This window comes from Mandrillus leucophaeus, unplaced genomic scaffold (genome assembly GCF_000951045.1).
Source record: "Mandrillus leucophaeus isolate KB7577 unplaced genomic scaffold, Mleu.le_1.0 Scaffold228, whole genome shotgun sequence".
NCBI lineage: Eukaryota > Metazoa > Chordata > Mammalia > Primates > Cercopithecidae > Mandrillus > Mandrillus leucophaeus.
This window is the reverse complement of record NW_012102343.1, coordinates 2,618,589-2,637,569: the sequence shown is the minus strand read 5'-3', so window position 1 is coordinate 2,637,569 and position 18,981 is coordinate 2,618,589. Positions and strand designations below refer to the sequence as shown.

The 18,981-nt window shown below is 44.0% G+C and overlaps 1 protein-coding gene across 2 annotated transcripts in view; it reads right to left on the bottom strand.

Moving 5' to 3' along the window:
• The window catches only part of IFT43 (intraflagellar transport 43), a 98,318-nt gene extending 82,058 nt beyond the window's left edge, over positions 1–16,260 (bottom strand). The window contains exons 1-2 of one of the 2 annotated variants that reach the window (XM_011981573.1): positions 16,173–16,260; positions 13,010–13,102 (exon numbers count right to left, since the gene is read on the bottom strand). In XM_011981573.1, coding sequence (XP_011836963.1) covers positions 13,010–13,102; positions 16,173–16,226 — 147 coding nt within the window. In that variant the 5' untranslated portion in view covers positions 16,227–16,260. Of the gene's footprint in view, positions 1–13,009; positions 13,103–16,057 lie in introns of both variants that reach the window. The other variant, XM_011981572.1, reaches the window with a different exon arrangement.
• Between the last annotated feature and the right edge of the window lie 2,721 nt (positions 16,261–18,981).

Genomic DNA, 18,981 nt, shown 5'->3' with positions numbered 1-18,981 from the left:
GGCTGGTCTTGAACTCCTGACCTCAGGTGATCTACCTGCCTCAGCCTCCCAAAGTGTTGGGATAAAAGGCATGAGCCACCATGTCCAGCCAAGATGTGGGATTTTTAAGAGGTAGTTAAGCCATGAAAGCTTCTGCCCTCATGAATGGATTAATGCCATTATCACTAGAGTGGGTCCCTTATAGAAGGACAAGTTCAGTCCCCTTTTGCCTTTCCCTCTCATATGCCCTCTTGCCATTCCACCTTCTGCCATGGGATTACTCAGCAAAAAGGCCCTCACCAGATGCCAGCACATTGATGTGGGACTTCCTGGCTTCCAGAAGTGCGAGAAAATAAATGTCTGTCGTTCATAAATGACCCACTCTGTGGCATTCTGTTAGAGCAACATAAAACAGAATAAGACATCCTCTAAAGCCTGCATCAAGCCAACTACCTGCTTCCACTGTGTCAAGATCCAGCCTGCTCAGGCGTGTTGGAGAAACTTGCACAACCATGCGAATTAAGGCTAAACAAATTCATGATCTGCCTTCCCTCAGCAGGGTCCTACCTGGTCTCCCTGCTTCCAGTCTCACCTACCTCAAATCTGTATTGCATGCCCGCAGGGGCCCCTGGGAGTTACAGAGAGTTCTAGATAGCGAGGGGAAGCTAGGTTCCAATCAGGAAGCATTTCTATGTAAGTATTTCTGGTAAATTGCCTAACAAGGTCTCTGAAGAAAGGCCATCTGAATATTGAAGACTCAAGTAACTCAGCTATGATTTCTGTTCCAATTGTAAGTGTTTGCTTTTATACCTGATTTTGAATCTATCATTTTGAATTGTTTGTCTTAAAGAAGGCCTCCAAATTGCATAAGCTTCAGGACTCACAAAACCTGGATCCATTCCCATCCAATTGTTGCCAAAGTGTTCTTTCTAAAATGCAAATCCAATCATACTGCTTCTCTACTGAAAATGTGTTTGTACTTGGAGATCATGAAGGGTCTGTGTGTCAAAAAAGGTATCAGGGGTTCATGCTATAGGTTCTTCAGAGAGACCCTGGAATGTATGCTGATGGCCCCCACATCTGTTGTCACTAGTTTCCAACTTTCTCTCTTAAGCTCCATACCAAATTTTCAACTTGGCAGACCTCTTTGAAAATCCTGAAGGCAACTCAAATTCAGCATGTCCCAAATTGAAGTAATTATCCTTTCTTGTTCACCAACTGCTAACACTCTTAAATTCTCAGTCTCAAAAATGTCATTATCCATTCAGTCTTTTCAGCTACATGTGGGCTCAACTCCAGACTCTCCTTCTCTCCCACTTCCAACAGCCAATCTGTTACCACGTCCTATCTGCCCGCCCTCAGACAGGTCTCTTGTCACTGACCTCTCCTCTTTAGGCCCCTCCACCAGGTTTTTGTTATTGTTTCCCAAAGTAAGGCACATATGCCACTGGCGAGATGCCTGGAAAAGGTAAATAGATGAACCTTTTTAAAAATAGCCAATTATGTATGTTAGGTACACTAAGAAAAAATACAAATACCACAAATGATCATTTCATTGAAAACTTTTTAAAAAATAAATGCATTTAAGTATAAAAGGAAAGTTGATTTGAAGAGAAAAGTTAATAATGTGAGTGGTATGTATTGTAACTGTAAAAATGTAAAACGGTTAAAATGATGGGGAAATGCCAGAAGTTTGGGAATGCTGCCTTGGTTGATGCCTTCATCATCTCTCAGAAGGACTGCTCCAACCGCCTCCCAGCGATCTCCCTGCCAACAAGCTCTCCCACTCTATCCTCCAGTGTAGCTGCCAGATTCATCTTCCTAGAAAACAAAGTTGGTCACGTCATTCTTTGCTTTAAAATCTTTGTGGGCTCCCTACAACATAGAAAACAAACTCTTATTTCTCCACTTGGAATGCCAGGCTTATGTTCCCAATATATTAAATGGCTTTACCGTGCCCTAAAAGCCCCCGGCCCCTGTGCAATGGCACACCTTAGAACAGGCTTTGCAGGCCGCCAGAAATGGCTTTTTGCCCTCCTTGCTCATTAGCAAATTCCTACTCGTTCATGTCAACCCACTTCAAGAGCTGCCTCTTTTGGAAAGCCTTCCCTAACTTCCAGGCAGGGTGAGGTGCTCCTTCTGGGTTCTTGATCTCAGATACTACCTCAGAATTATAGTTTTTGGTCAGGTATGTGGTTCCCCAACTAGAATACGAAGTTTTCTTGTTAAAATATTTTTGTATTGGAAAGTGTATATTAAATGTAGGATAAATAAGTGAATGAATAAAATTCTACTTATAAATATGTAAATAAAAATATATATAAATGTGCCAGGTGTGATGGCTCATGCCTGTAATGGCAACACTTCGGGAGCCCGAGGTAGGAGGATCACTTAAGGCCAGGAGTTTGAGACCAGCCTGGGCAACACAGTGAGATCGTGTCGCTACAAAAAAGTTAATATATACACATATATATATAAATGAATGGGCAAAGCAAAATGGAGTGTGGGGGTCGGAGTTCTTCGTTACCACTGGTTAAGAGGACAAACAAAAAGAGATGCAGGAAAAAGAGAAACAGTGGAGAAAAAACAGAGGAAGCTCAATAAAAGAGAGGAAAAAAATAAAGAGAAAGAGATGTCGGAACCAGGCATGGTGGCTCACACCTATAATCCCAGAGCTTTGGGAGGCCAAGGTGGAAGGACTGCTTGAAGCCAGGAGTTCAGGATCATCCTGAGCAACATACCATGACCTTGTCTTTACAAAAAATAAAAATAAATTAGCTTGGTGTGGTGGTGCATGCCTATAGTTCCAGCTACTCGGCAGACTGAAGGGGAGGATTGCTTGAGCCCCAGAGTACATGTCATAGCCTATTCACTGAATTCTTTCAACAAGGATTTACTGAGATCCCACTCAGTGTGTATTGTGCCAGGCGCATGTGGCCTTCTCTCTGCTCCCTGAAATTGCAGGGACCCCTATTGCTAAACCCAATAGAACCTGCTCAGGCCTTCCCTTCCTGGACCCTCTCAGCAGCATCAAACACTGCTGACCCCTCAGTCTTTCATGACACTCTCACTTACCTTGGCTTCTGGACACTACAGGTGCTTGGTTTCTCCTCTCCTCTCTGGTCACCACTCCTCGATTTTTTTTTTTTGAGATGGAGTCTCGCTCTCCGCCCAGGCTGGAGTGCAGTGGCGCGATCTCGGCTCACTGCAAGCTCTGCCTCTTGGGTTCATTCCATTCTCCTGCCTCAGCCTCCCGAGAAGGTGGACTACAGGCGCCCGCCACCACGCCTGGCTAATTTTTTGTATTTTTAGTAGAGATGGGGTTTCACTGTGTTAACCAGGATGGTCTCAATCTCCTGACCTCGTGATCCACCCGTCATGGCCTCCCAAAGTGCTGGGATTACAGGCATGAGCCATCACGCCTGGCCCCTCAATTTCTTTTGGTAAGCTGTTTTTTGGCTGTGTGTTTCCTAAACATGAGTGGTTGTCAGCTTCTGTCTGTTCCTCCACTTCCATCAGAAGCCTTCTCCTCTTACTCTAAAACCCTCTCTTAGAGTGTTGGGCTTCCATTTACCACCTCAGTGCTAAGGACTTCCAAATCTCCAGCTCCAGCCCACAGCCTAGTATACACAAGTCCCACACATTAAAGCCTCTCGGGCATTTCCTGCAGGTTGAATACATCATCCCCCACTCCTCACACCTGAGGATTCATTTAACCAGCACTTATTAAGGACCTACACAGTGCCAGTCTCCAGGGAGGAGAACAGCCACTTCTGCAGCTTGCAATTGGTCAGGGAGATGAAACTAAATAAGGACACAAACATATGATTACAAACTGTGATTGAAGTGATAAGGAAAATGTGAAAAAAGAAATGACAGCATATAATAAAGGCACTTCACTTAAAGACTAATATTTTTTGAAGGAGTGATACTCAAGTCAAAGGATAAGGAGAGTAGTCAGCCCAACAAACACTAGGGGTAGATATTCTAGGGAATGATTCTTTCTATTCTAGTCTATGAAACTCTACTATTTCAGGGAAGTATTCTAGGGAACTAGACATTATAAGAAGTAGGGAACTAAAGAGGCATGGTAAGGAGCCCAGCACAACTACAACAGCTGACAGGTGTGAAATGAGGCTGGCCATGCAGAGAAGACCCAGATCACACAGGGCTAAGTTAAGAATTTGGGTTTGTTTGTTTGTTTGTTTGTTTTTTATCTTAAGTGCAATGAGTATCCATTAAAGGGTTTGACTGTGAAATGACTGATACACATTTTTACAAGACCACTCTAGCTAAATTGCAGGACAGTGGCAATATAAGAGGAGGCACTAGTCATGAGGCAACTACTGAAGCCCAGTGGGGGTGATAGTGGCTCAAATCATTTATCTAATTCCCTCCTAACCCCCGCCCCCAAACAAACACTTTTATTTTCTAACAGAATTCTGTTCACAGCCACAGATCCTGACAAGTCTCTGCTCTGGGCACTTTGCCTAAATAGAAGTCAGTTCTCATTACAACAAAGGTATCACTCCCATGAAAAGTTTCACATACCAAAAAAAGATTTCTGAACACAGCCAGTGGTCTATTTACTCCAAAAAGGAGTCAAACCAAATTCCAACGTTACCATAGAATCTGAAATCCTCGAGCACACCTCGGAGATTTTTCTTGACCAGCAAACACAAAAACATAGAGAAAGGTATAGCGGCTGCACTGAAGATGCAGCAATAAAAGACAAGGCTAAAAATACTGAAAGCTTGTTTAGCTCTCATAACATTACCAATTATTTCAGTGTCATACTAGAAATGTTGACCTCATATGGGTCATTTGTGAAAAGGCAAAGGGGCTGGTTTACAAACACTTAGTCCACTTATCAAGGAAGGCAAAAGGGGCTGGTTTCAAATACAAAGTCACTTATGACCACCCCTCTATCACCTGTATGGTCAACTGCTCCACCAACAAATCCACCACGCCATGCTCTCTCTCGTCTCCAGAACTTGGCTCATGCTCTTCCCTCTACCTGGAATATTCTTCCCCCTCTTCTCTTGGCTAATTTCTACTCATCCTTCAAGTCTCAGCTCAAACATGATTTCTTCCTGGATCACCTTTTTGGATATCCCTGAGAATAAAATAGGCTCAACGTGTGTACTCTCATATCTTCTGTAATCACCTCCACCTGACACTTCTCTGCAAGCCCCTAGGTCAAAGTTCTAGAAGACAGGGAGCATGTCTGGTTAATCATTGTATTCCAAGTTCAAAGCACAATACCTGGCACACAGAAAGCTCCAATCAAGTTACATAAATGAATGAATATTTCCTTTTTTCCAAGGTAACTGAGGTCACCAAGGTCACTCCTGCCCTCTTCATTTTCTACTCATCTGCCCCCAGAACAACAAAATGATAGAAGTCGGCAATTAAGGATCATTCTTTGAAAAGACTGTCAACCTCCAGACAGAGAGTTGCATTTTGTTGATGGAAAGGTGTTAGCAAACAACTGGCCAATAGCACAGGCAGAAATGCTACTACAAGGGACAAATAAAATGGGTCTCTAGTGGCACAAAGAATTCTTACCAAAAGGATTCCTCACCCAAATGTTTCTTTGCCATAAGGGCCAGTTGTTAGTCTATGAAATATGAATATCTCTGTATCTTGGACAGAACTGATATTTAGGATAAATTGATAATACATTCTAATTCTCATGTGATACAGATAAGGACAATAAAAGTTAGCAGGTGTTGGGCACTGCTCTAAGAGCGTTATATATTTTATTTAACCCTCCAGCAACCCAATGAGATAGATACTACTATCATCTCCATTCAACAGATGAGGAAATTGGCTTAGAGTGGTTAAGTAACACACCTGGGATATACACCTAGTAATTGGCAGAGCTGGGATTAAAGACAAAACGATCATCTTTTCTACTTCTCAGATTACATAGAAAACGACAACAAGAGAGGACTTACGGTGCACTGGGCTAAGCTCTTGACACATATTTCTCACCTAACCCTCCCCATAGGTGAGGAAGAAAATCTTAAAGTGCTCTTTGACCACCAACTTGCACTCTGGGTCTCACAGAAGCCAGCAAGAAGGCATGTTTTCCTGGGGCACTTGAAGAGCCTTTGACAAAGCCAGAGCCAGTGCTGGCAGAGAACCTCAAGATGCTGATTTCCAATTGCAGGCTCTACCCTGAGATGACATTCCCTCCCACACAGCAGCCGGCCCCAGGGATGGGCCAGCGATGCACATCTGCACACCCCAAGGGAGAGTTCAAAACCAAAGCACGCCAAGCATGACATAAATATGAAGTGTGGAAAACACATTCCTTATGAACAACTCCATATCAAATTCCCTGCATCCCTCTTCGGCAACGTTATCAGAAGCATCATTCAGTCCAGCCGATTGGAAAGCAGCTACGAAAAATGCTGGAAAATGTGACCAATCAGGAGAGTTATTTTTGTGAGAAAGAAGAAAAATGTCACCAAAAAGGGTCAGCAGATAACCCTATTGGGCTGAAAATAACTGCCTGGCTGGCAGACCAGTAAGGGGACAGGCGGAGGGCGAGAGACGTAATGCAAAGTGCCAAGGGAGCTCCAGCCGAGTGAGGCTGCTGGGGGATGAGGAAATTGGCCTAATTTGGGAACATGAGCCCAGCAGCATTTCTCAGATTCCTAAGAGGGAATCTGGCTAACTTTCAGTTCTGCGTCCTCGGAGGAACACCAAGGGGATGGGGGGAGAGAAAGGGAACAGCTGTGACTCCAACACTTCTCTAGACCACTGAACAAATAAGGGTGATCAAGTGAGAACTTACTCCCATTCCAAAAGACCCCAAGGGAATGACCCTGAGTCTCTCTGCCCTCTCCAAAACCCTCTTCTGTACTTAGAGGTCTTTCTTCTTCCCATCTAGCAGGTAGGAGAGGTTAGGCACTTGAGTCAGAAAGACTCAACTAGAGTCACAGATTAGCTGAATGCTTCTGACAAGTTACCCAGACTCTCAAAATCTCCATGTCCTCACATGTACAATATGATGATAAGAGTACCTACTTCAAGAGCTACCATAAGGCTCAACTAGGACACTGCATGTAATGAACAGATAGCTAGCAACTGTTCCAGTGTAAGCTATGACGATGATTATTAAAAGGACAATCTGCAAAATAAAAGCTAAGCCAAAAAGAGATCTAGATCCCAGCAAGAAATGCTCATCCAAAAGATGAGCTAGCCCTGGAGAGGTTTTGCCAAAGATTAGTTTTGCCCAAACTCGGTAGAATGTAACTTTTTGGCAGAAAGCGTCTGGGTCTGTCCTTGAAAGAGTTCTGTGAGGGCACAATCGTTTGTATCAATAGAAGGCCAAGGCTCAGGCAGAGAAATCTGGTTTAACTCTCAGACCTGTCCTCCCCAGAGAAAGTTATACATCACAGACATGTAGACACTCATCATAGAACTATCTTCCAGCAAAATCCTCAATACCTACAATTCCAACCGGAACTGCTAGCTGAACCATGCTTCTAGTGATCCCAGCCTGATTTGCAACAGGTGCACCCCACCTCCACCCAAAAAATGTACAGTCATAAGCTTTCTTAGTACTTACCATTTCTTCTTGGGTTTCTGTGTGCCAGATACCATGCTAAGTACTTTACATGTATTACCTAATTTGATCTTCACAACAACCCTAAAAAAGTAGACACAACTCCAATCTACTCCAAACTAGTAAAATTACACAAAGAGTTCATCTTTCTGGTAAATTTTAAAATTAGACAGTTAAGTGATTTGAAATGTATCAAATGACCAAGCAAATAAAAAGACTTTTCCTCTTCTCTCAGAGCAGGAAGAAGAGTTTAATTACCTGGACAGAACCACAGGCATCCTACTGGCACCGAGTCCTAAGTGGTTATGGAGACAACCAGAAGGAAAAGATCAAGAAGAGAGTTCACACAGTCCACTCAATCAGATATCCTGGAACTTAGGGCATACAATTTTTTCACTCAACTCCAAATTAAAAACTGGAGACGAATGTAGATTTTTTTAAGCCAAAATAATTCTTTCTTTTCATACCCAGGACTACAAAAAAAAAGAGGACTTTCTATAATTTCTATTTGTTTTAAATTGACATGTCATTTCTGAACTGCCTACTCAAGAGCCATTCTCCTCACCTCCCTCATCAAGAAACCCCGATGCTATGTATGGTAATGTGCCCACGAAAAACTCCTCTGAAACTGAGAGTGTGGCTGTAAGATCCAGTTCTGACCAATGAAATGCAACTAGAGGTCTCCTTAGTGAGGTTTCTGGCTACTGTTTTCCTGATAAGAAGGGGTACACCCTTCTTACTGGCATGCACCTTGAACTCTTCAACGATTCCCTCTCTTCCCACCTAGAATGCATATCTGATTCCAGGAGAATGACCAGCCATCTTGCAACCATGAGAACAAAAGTCACAAGCTCCAGATAGCACAGCAGGAAGCTGGAAGGAGCTAGAGTAATGCAGGACATGCTCCAGTGACTGCACCCACTCTGCTCTGCCCTCCACTGGACTCTTTGCTACGTGAAAGAAAAATTGCTCCTGTTTGATTCAAGTACTGGAGTTGTTTCTGTTGTAGGCAGCGAAATTCAACACTGATTGATAGAGGAGGCCACTTGAAAAATCAATCCATCCTAAAAGACAGGAGTTTTAACTTCAAATGGAAATGGGAGCCAGGTAGATCTAATGTGAGTAAATCTGACTAGGTGTATCAACGTACTAAGCAGTGAACTGTAGAGGGATGGATGCATGTCAGCTATCAGCAGCTGCAGCTCCAGCCAATTGCCACCATGTGGGAATGTCAACCTGGCATTCTCACTGTGCCAAGGCTTCTGATTTTAAAGAGAAGCCCCAAATCTGAATTTCCATATTACATTTCCTAATTGATAAATGTGAACCAAATATTAAAATTCTTAACCCTGTATGGATCAAATAAAACATGACTACAGACCAGATTCAGTCTGAAGGCCACCAGCTTTCAACCTCAGTAGAGAAGGTGGAATAAAAAGAATGCCCAAGTTCTAGAGAAATAATAAAGGCTGGCAACATATTAAGCATTTGTGTGTCAGACTGAGTTAAGGGTTTTATCACTTTTTCTTTCCAGCCATCCTATGAAGTATGGAATATTATTATCCCTGTTTCACCAACAGGAAAATGAGGCTTACCAAGATTAACTCAGCATCATAGAAGCTAATGTATGACAGGGCCAGGATTTCGGCCCAGGCTGGTATGACTCCTAGGCCTGTGCTCTTACATAAGAAATGCCTACTGCAACTAGAAAGCAAAAAAACTTTTCTCCAGGCTCGGTGTAGTGGCTCACACCTGTAATCCCCGCACATTGGGAGGCCAAGGTGGGAGGATCGATTGAGGCCAGGAGTTTGAGATCAGCCTGGGCAACATAACAACTTTGTCTCTACAAAAAAAATTAGCCAGGCTTGGTGGTGCATGCCTGTGGTCCCAGCTACTCAGGAGACTGTGACTGGAGGATCGCTTGAGCCCGGGAGTTCAAGGGTGCAGTGAGCCATGATCATGCCACTGCATTCCAGCCTGGGAGACAGAGCAAGACCCTGCCTCAAAAAAAAAAAAAAAAAAAAACCCTCTGCTCTGGATAACTACTAGCCAAACTATGGATAATTGAGTAGTAGCCTGTGAACAGACTTCCAATCAGTTCTAAGAGACTCTGGCTGACATGCTCTTTCTTCACTGCCCTTTAATAAAAGCAGCAAAGCGCTGTCCCAATACATCTTTATTCACTAATTTATTGAATGAATGCTTGCACAGTGCTTTTCAGTTTATTAAAAAGCTTCTCAAAGCATATCTCACTTGCCCCCATATCAACCTGGTGGTATTACTATCACTATCTGACTGATAATGAAATGGAGAATTAGAGAGATTAATGGACTTACTCACAATCCAGGCAATTAGCACCCAGTCCTCTGGTGCGAAGCCCTGTGTTCTTTCTGCTTCCTTCACCAGAGCTCCCAACTCCACTACCTCACTTTAAAATAACCATGTGTTTGAACTAATTTCCACTTAAGTCTAAAGTAACTCCAGCATGTCTGACAGCTCCCAGGTACCATATTTACGTTTGCATGGATATCTTCATCCTAGAATATAGTCAGCAAGAGGACAAAAATAAATATATCAAGTAATAGAATTGGAATGTAAATGGGCATACACACAAGTCTTGGGATCTAACTTTAGAAAGAAACAGCCAAAAAGTCCCACACAGCACACTGAGCATCTGGCCCCGTGGGAGGCTGCCCACACTGTTTAAACCTCAGTTAGCCCAAGGAGAAAGAGATCCTGGAATCCTAACTGGCATCTTGCTTTCAGAGGCAACAGTTGGGTGAAGAGCAGAATGACTTTTCATCATGTTCTCCCAGAAAAATGTTAATACACAGAGTTAAAAAAAAAGGGTAAACCTCGAAATAAGTAGGTATTACTGAATGGCTGAAACCCTGAAAGGGTTCATCACACTCTGTGACTACAGAGTTATATTCTCACACCAATGATTCTCACCTGGGAGCCAAGGGGAAGTGAATGGTAGGCAAGCAGGGCCCACTGACCCCAGCCCAGGAGCTGATTTGGTATGGGGGTCATATAAGGCTTCAAGGCCTAATCAGGTCATCACAGGCTCATTCACCTAACTACCATAGGTGGCTATAACCTCCTTCACAATTAAGTAGACTTTAAAATATATGTGTGTATATATATACACACACACATACACACACACTCTTAATATTTTTATATATATATATATAAATATATACATACTCTTGTTGTTAATTGTATATTTATATATACATCACTATTGTTGCCCAGGCTGGAGTGCAATGGCAAGATCTCAACTCACTGCAACCTCCGCCTTCTGGGTTCAAGCAATTTTTCTGCCTCAGCGCCCCATGTAGCTGGGGCTACAGGCACATGCCACCCATACCCAGCTAATTTTTAAATTTTTTGCAAAGACAAGGTCTCACTATGTTGCCCAGGCTGGTCTTGAACTCCTAGGTTCAAACAATCCTCCTGCCTTGGCTTCCTAAAGTGCTGGGGTTACAAGCATCAGCCACTGTGCCTGACCTTAAGTAGACTTTTAATTAGTCTTCCTGGTTGCCAATGATCACGAGAATGTAAATTCCGTTATGGCAAGAGATCTTGTCTCTTTTGTTCACTGAAATATGCCAACCCTGCGAAATGGTGCCTGGCACTTACTGTGTGCTTCAATAAATAGTTGTTGAGTAAATAAATGAATGATCTGGTGTTGGAATGAATCCTCCTGGACCCATGTGGAACAGTGTAAAATGCCAGAGGCCAAGAACTGGCTTCCATCAGCTCAGTCATTTGCTTCCTCATTTTCTCTTTAAAGGCACAGACCACTGCAGTTCAAGCTCCCTGAGATCCAGGGTTGGGTCTGGTATATCTTCTTTCACCAAATTCCTACTTTATATCACCTCTCCTAACTGTGCCTCCAACGCTCCACTATCCGCACCTCCCAAGCCCCCCGCCCCAGACCCCATAACACTTCTACTCAGTTTCTAATGTGTAAGTACATCACACACTATGTACCTGACTCCACCTCATCCTGCGCAATAACAATTGCATGCCTGTTCTGCCAGGCACTGTGACAGATAATAGGATATGAGGATAAGACACAACCTCTGCCTTCCAGATGCTCATATCTTATGAGAGAACCAGACTTGTAAACAATTAGAATACAATGTAATAAGTATCATAACAGAGGTGCCATGCCCACAGTTACACACTGACAATCCTTGGACCAAATCCAGCCCATATGGTGATTTAATATCCAGTCCCTATGGTGATTAGGTTTTCTTAATCAGTTGCTAACCTCTAAAAATTTGTTGCTTTCACATAAAATTTTAGACTGCCAGCATCTCTCAAAGAATCACATCTGTCAATATTGGGCCTATATTCTCTACAGCATCAACCAGCTTTGGCTAAGTAGTGGCTGTCCCTTTAGAGGGAGCATGTGGCCTCCAGTTCCCAGTCCTGCTGCCCTAACCTGCTCCCCTAGTGTCTTCCAGGCAATGAGGCCAAGGGGTGAGCTGCTAGTTTTTCTAGGCCAGCACAGATGTTATCTTAAAGTAATGATTCTCCATACCCACACTTCTAAAGAGAGAAAACGAAAGATAAATGGACAAGGCCACATGGAGAGCTTAAGAAAGTGGTGGAGAATGCATTTCCTATGAAAATGAAGAATATTCCTACCTATGTGATATGTAAGTGAAGTATGTCCATGTCAGGTACCTGGCTCATTTGCTCACGCACCTGCCTGACCCATTAGGCTTCTCAGCATGGGTTCCTTCATCTGTGGCAAACCTACTACGGGCCAGCAAGCTAGAAGGTAGGTTTCCTGCTGTCTGGGAACTCACTGTCCAGTGAGGAAGACAGACATGTAAAAAGACAATTCACATATAATGGGGGAAGGTAAAAAGGGGCTCTGAGTACGCTGCCAAAAGTAGTGCCCTGGCAGTATAAAGTATTGCTCATCAGAATTACCCACCCTCCACAAAGAAACTGGATCATTTCCCATAATTCCAGGCTACTCAGAAAAGTTTCCAGGAAAGTAAGGCCAGTAAATGATCTGCTTCCTGCAGGAAGACTGTAGAAAGTGCAGGTCACCACCGAGAGCAAATGTCTAATTGTGTAATCCATCCTTACGTCACCAGTCTGCCTCACTGGCATTTATTCAGCAGAAATAAAAACCTGGAATCCTACTGGATTTTGAAACTTCCCAGTCCCTTGCTTCAACTAACATAAAAAGTTCTACATTAAGAATATAAGGAAATGCACAGAAACTAGTCTGGCATCAAGGAAAAAAAGTTCTTCTTTCATTTCCTGCTACAAGACAAACGCCAAGGAAGGGAATCCCCAAATCAAGATAGGAGAAAGGGTTAGCATTCAAGAGAAGAAACATGGAATACCAAATCCTTGGTCATTAAGGAATCACTAACTCTTAAACAGCTTTTCTTCAGATTTTTTTTTTTTAGCACCCACCTCTCCAGTCAGAGTCAAAGAGGAATTCTTGCCATTGAGGTGATTCTCGGCCTGCGCTGACTCCCGTTGAGCTCGGCGACCCACCTTGGCCCTCTGTAAGGAGAGACAGAAGGCACTGCTGACCCAAATGTCATTTCGGCCACTACAGAGATGACAATCCAGCCGGGCGCGGTGGCTCACGCCTGTAATCCCAGCACTTCGGGAGGCCGAAGCGGGCGGATCACAAGGTCAGGAGATCGAGACCAGCCTGGTTAACATGGTGAAACCCCATGTCTACTAAAAACACAAAAGATTAGACTGACATTGTGGCATGCGCCTGTAGTCCCAGCTACTCGGGAAGCTGAGGCAGGATAATCGCTTGAACCTGGGAGGCAGAGGTTGCAGTGAGTCAAAACTGTGCCACTGAACTCCAGCCTGGGTGACAGAGCAAGACTCTATCTCAAACAAACAAACAAACAAACAAACAAACAAAAGACAATCCTGGGAAGGTAAGCAAGGACTGGATTTATGATGATGTAGTGGAGAATGGGATTTGAGTTACCTGGGCATGTTTTTGCCCAGGTAAACCCCTAAACCCCTTAAAACAAGCACCTTAGGTCAGTTCTATTTGATAGGAAAATAGGAAACTTAGGGTTAATTTCTCACTCTGTTGCCCAGGCTGGAGTGCTCACTGCAGCCTCCACCTCCCAGGCTCAAGTGATCCTCCTACCTTGCCCTCCTGAGTAGCTGGGACCACAGGTATACACCACCACATCTGGATACTTTATTTTACTTTATTTTTTGTAGAGATGGGGTCTCCCTGTGTTGCCCAGGCTGGATAAGGTTTTCTTTTAACAGCTATAGAGATGGCAAAAGAAAATTCTATTTTCTACCCAAAGAAATGCAGTTACAAATTCCTCTAGGATGGGCAGAGACCTCATGCCACAGGTCAGAGAAGAAGGTGGTAAAGGCTCCCATGTTCCTACGCAGGATTTCAGGAAGGCTTAATTTCAAATCTGCAGCTTGTCATGAAAATCATTATCAAACAGGCTTTTGGAAAGAATTCCTAAATTCCATGGCAACTGGAAAACAGTTAGCATTTGCTCTGATATATACAGTAACTGGGTTTGCCTTTACAGACATTAAAGGAAATCTAGTACAAGAATTTTGAGACATTATCTTTGGAAACCAGAGCACTTCAATATTCCTGGCCATCAGATGAACCATTTGCAGGTGTTTCCCAAGGCCCTCCAGTGGAGACTCTGTGCCTCCAAGGCTTCCCAGCACATAAACACAACTATTTAGTCAGACTCTTGGGTGCTGAAATATTTATACTTTTGCTTTACTTTGTTTAAAAAATACAGCATTAATATAAGCACTTTTAGATCTCATTTAGTGTGGCTTCCTTTGATTCTCACAATAATGGACAGAAACTGAGACCGATGTCATTTTACAAAGGAGGAAACTGAGGCCTAGGAAGGTGATGAAGTGACTGACATAAACCTAGGAGCAAAGCCTTCTGATTTCAGATCCTGGGTTTCCTGGGTGCTTTCCACTATATCCTGCTGAAACTTGTTTTAAGATGTTCTAAGGACTGACTGCACCACTAAATTGACAGGGGTTACAGGAGAGCTCGTAAAAACTCTTGGGCAGTGTTGACACTTCAAATTGTAGTGTCATTTAGGTTTCAAGGATGATGGAAACAATCATTCTGAAAATAAGCAGCTTATATTCTTCTCAAGGCAGACAATTCCATCCCTTCACCATGGTTGCCCTTTTCCATTTTTCATAGCATTGAGTATCTGAATACAGCATCCTCCATATAGTGGTTGTGCTAAAACAAAAATTCAATGATCTTGTCTCTAAATGCTGATCACAGGTGGTTTCTGTAATAATTTTTAAGTATTTCAAGGTTTTAAACTCTTTGAAGACCCTGTATAGATAGATGCACAGGGTAGAAAAACTTCTTTACTGCCTGATTTTTGTGTATGTTAAATGTAGTCTATTTATTGGCCATCTTCACCCACTGCAACATAATCACATGAGGGCAGGAACTTTCCTTTATTCATTGCTGTATCTCCAACACCTAGGACACTGCCTGATACACAGTAGGGGCTCAATAAATATTTGTTGAATGAATGAATAACTACATTCACATCCCCAGGTACTAAAAAACATTCACGTATCAGCAAGGCCTGGTGACCTTCAAAACACTTAGAGATTTCACAGCAGAAACTAAAGACTTGCCCTGGGGCCCGATCTTTTAGTAAGTGCGATCCTAACCAATTTTAATGATTAAAAGGCCTGATGGGGGTTACAAAGAAGGAAGATAAACACTGAACTTGGGTCTTGAATCAAGCTGCATTACTTACTGACTATAACGCTGGGCAAACCACAGCCTCAGAGGCAGCAGTAGCTAACCTCTTCTGACTTCTTCTGTGATAACATATGCCAAGCACTGAGTTACACGCTTCCCATGTATTGTTCCATTTCCTTCTCACTGCAACACCTCCATTCTAGGCATAAGAAAACCAAGGCTCGGAAAGGTTAAATCGTTTTTTAGGTGTTTTTTGAACCCAGGCAACAGCTCTATGCTCCATGTGGCCTCAGTGCCTGAGCACCTAATCACTCCCTCACGTTACAAATCGGTTACAAATCTTGGTTTCCTTAACTACTGAGGTAACTGAGGTAACTCCCACCTCCCCGCGGGGATTACGGGGAAGGAAGGCCGTCCCTGCCTGCCTCCCTTCCATGCATAAAACAGTGAGGCTTTTGCAGGAACTTCTGGAATGAGGTGTCCCAAAGGAAAATGTCTAGGATGGGAGAGAGTGCGACCCCGGCCGGGGGCCCCCCATCACCCTGTGATCGATCTGTTCTGGGGAAGTTCGCACTCGGGGCTCTAAAAAACGGAGAAAGGCTCGGAAATTTCCCACGGCCCTAGAGGCCGGCGGGGACAGGGTGTTTTCCACTTTTTGAGGATTTTAAAGAAAGCAAACCCCAGGCCAGCAGCGGCAGAACCCACAGTGGCCCGGGGGCGGGGCGGTGAGGCTGCCTCCTCCTGGGCCTCGCCAGGCGCGGCTCGAGGCCTGCTGCCCTGAGTCGCCTCAGAGAAGTTGGGGCCGGCGGGGTCGCTCCTCCCCACCCGCCAAATCCTGGCCCACAAGGCCCCCGCATTGGTCCTCACGGAGGTAGCCAAGCTGTAGCGCAGCTCCTCGTCCAAGTCCAGCAAATCCTCCATCTCCGCGGCCGCCTGACGTCACTTCCTGGAAACCGACGTGGTCCAGCCGCGTCCCTGCTAACAGCCCCGCCCCTCCATCCCAATTTTTAAAGGGTCCGCAGCATCGTTCCTGGATTCTGTGTGCCATCCTCCAAACTACCGAATCTTTCTTAAACCTGCCTTGCTTCACATCCGGAAGCAACCTCCGGTTATTAAAACTCACCAAAGCTGCTCCTGCGAGACGGTAAAATAATTTGGTCTTTAGGAACTGTCTGCATTTGTAGCTCTGTTTAAATACATCAATATATTAAGTGCAAAGCACTACTACTGCTAATAATAATTATACTGATGCCTCCCACTTGTATAGCTCTTTGCAATGTACAGAAGGCCGTCACAGTTATTGGCGTAACGTGAGGGGCATAACAACCTTGTGTGGGAAGCAAGGTAAGTGGTATTGTTTCCATTTGACAGATGAGAAAACAGGCTTACAGGGAGTCAGGTGTAATCAATGGTTTACCATGAATTAAGGAAAGTGCAATATACATAATCTCTGCCTTCAAGAGGTTTACAGAGAGGCCAAATCAACACATCAAATAGCTGAGTAGCAATAACTTTCCAAAGTACAAACATTCAATATCTCATTAAATCCCACAAAGTAAGTAGCAGTAGTATCTCTAACACAACAATAAAGGACACTGAGGTACAAAGAAGGGGCTTGAGGAAAATCACCTAAGTGCCAAGCAGCAGAGCCAGATGTCCTCCTGACACCAGACATTACTGGAGTATTTATCTCCAGCACATACTACTGGGTGCCAGCCATTCTCCTAGGCTGGCAGAGGGAGAGGTACCACAAATTCCCAGCCTAATGGGGCAGTTAAGTTGCATCTTCATTGACTCTTCATATGAGATCTCCAAGTCAATATCACTGGCCAGGTCCCTGGCACTGGTTGGCTGAGATCCACAGGAGATGGGCTGATGGCCCTGAAAGCAAACAACATTCCCAGTATTATGTTGAGGGGAACGTCTGGATGGCTACAGTTTAAAAGTAAAGATTTGGAAGTGGCAGTAGCACCCCTAAAACCAGATGCAAGTATTTCTTAAATACCCAGTAAATTACTCAGTTCAATCACACGTTACTGGATAGGACTGCGCGTTAGCATGCCTGTGACAGCAGGAGCACTGGTCTGGATGTCAGAAGAGCTGTGTTCTCATCTTAGCTCTGCTGATAACTACCTGTGTAGCCAGAGCAGAGCCCTTTTCGGATATCAGTTTCCTCCCTTGTAATTACTTTAGAGATTATCTCTAAGATCCTTTGTTAACTTGCTTCTCAGTGAGAATACTTTGTTAGCTTTTAATCTGAAGAAACATTCATTGCCAAAAATCCAAGATAGATGAAATATAGGCTCCAATGAATCCCTTGTTCCCTTCTTCTTTGGCACCAGATGAGGAAGAAGGGATTAATCTTTGGATTTTTCCATTTCTTATAAGCTCACAGCATACCACCATCACCTTATAGTCAGTTTCCAGACCTTCACCCCCACTTCTTCCCCAATTTGCTGAAAACAGAAGGCAAATGGTCCTCACTCGGGGCAGAGAGGTACCCTGCAGTAGTGGCTTCCAGACCTTGCTGAGCACCTGAATCACGTGTGAGGTTTGTAAAGAAACAGAGATGCCAGGGCCCCATCTCTGGAGACTCTGATTTGGTAGAGGTGGAGTCCAAAAAAGTATAACTGTAATAATTTTCCTTTCCATCTTGCAACTGTCTGCTCAAAGGCCTTTCCTTATCACCCTATTTTAAACTGCAACATCCCCCAACCTAGGCACTCCCCATCCTCCTTCTCTGCTTGATTTTCTGCCATACCACGTTTGTTTGTTTGTTTGTTTGTTTGTTTGTTTGAGACACGGTCTTGCTCTGTCGCCCAGGCTGGAGTGCAGTGGTGCAATCTTGGCCCCCTGCAAACTCTGCTTCCCTGGCTCAAGTGATTCTCCTGCCTCAGCCTCCCGAGTAGATGCCTGCGCCAACATGCAGGGCTAATTTTTCTATTTTTTGTAGAGACTGGGTTTCGCAGTGTTGCTGGGGCTGGTCTCGAATTCCTGAGCTCAAGCAATCCTCCCGCATGGGCCTCCCCAAATGCTGGGAATATAGGCGTGAGCCACTGCACCTGGCCCAGCACTTTTTACCTTACTACATCATTTACATATTTATTTAGTTTTTTGCCTCCTCCACTGCCCCACCCCTGCCTCTAAAATAAAATTTCCATGAGGGCAAGAGTTTTGTTTTGTTCACTGATATTTTTCACGGAGACTAGAACAGTGCCTGGTGTATAGTAAACATTAAACTTTTTGTCAAATTTCAGAGGCAGTATAGCATAGTAATTAAGTCCACAGACTCTGGCAATGTCTTGGGTCCAAATCTCAACAGCTGTCACCTAATAACTATGTCACCTTGGGCAAGTTACTTTGGAAGTTTCTACCCCTAGGTTTCCTCATTGGTTATGCAAATGAAAATAATGCCTACCCAAACTAGATAGCCTGTGTAAAACATCGCCTCCAGCACTCACAAGCAGTGTGGGCTTAAAAAGAAAAAAAAAAATCTCCATGGCTCAGTATCCTCATCCGTAAAGTGACCCACCGCTGTGCTGGGATACAGTGAACAGCCCCTTCAGTTGGTGGCCTGGAAGTCAGACCTCTCAGAAAGGGTCCAGGAAGTCTGGAATGAGATGGGGTGGGAGCGGCACTCACTCTCAGGAAAGTTCAGTTTAGATGCAAGCCCTGT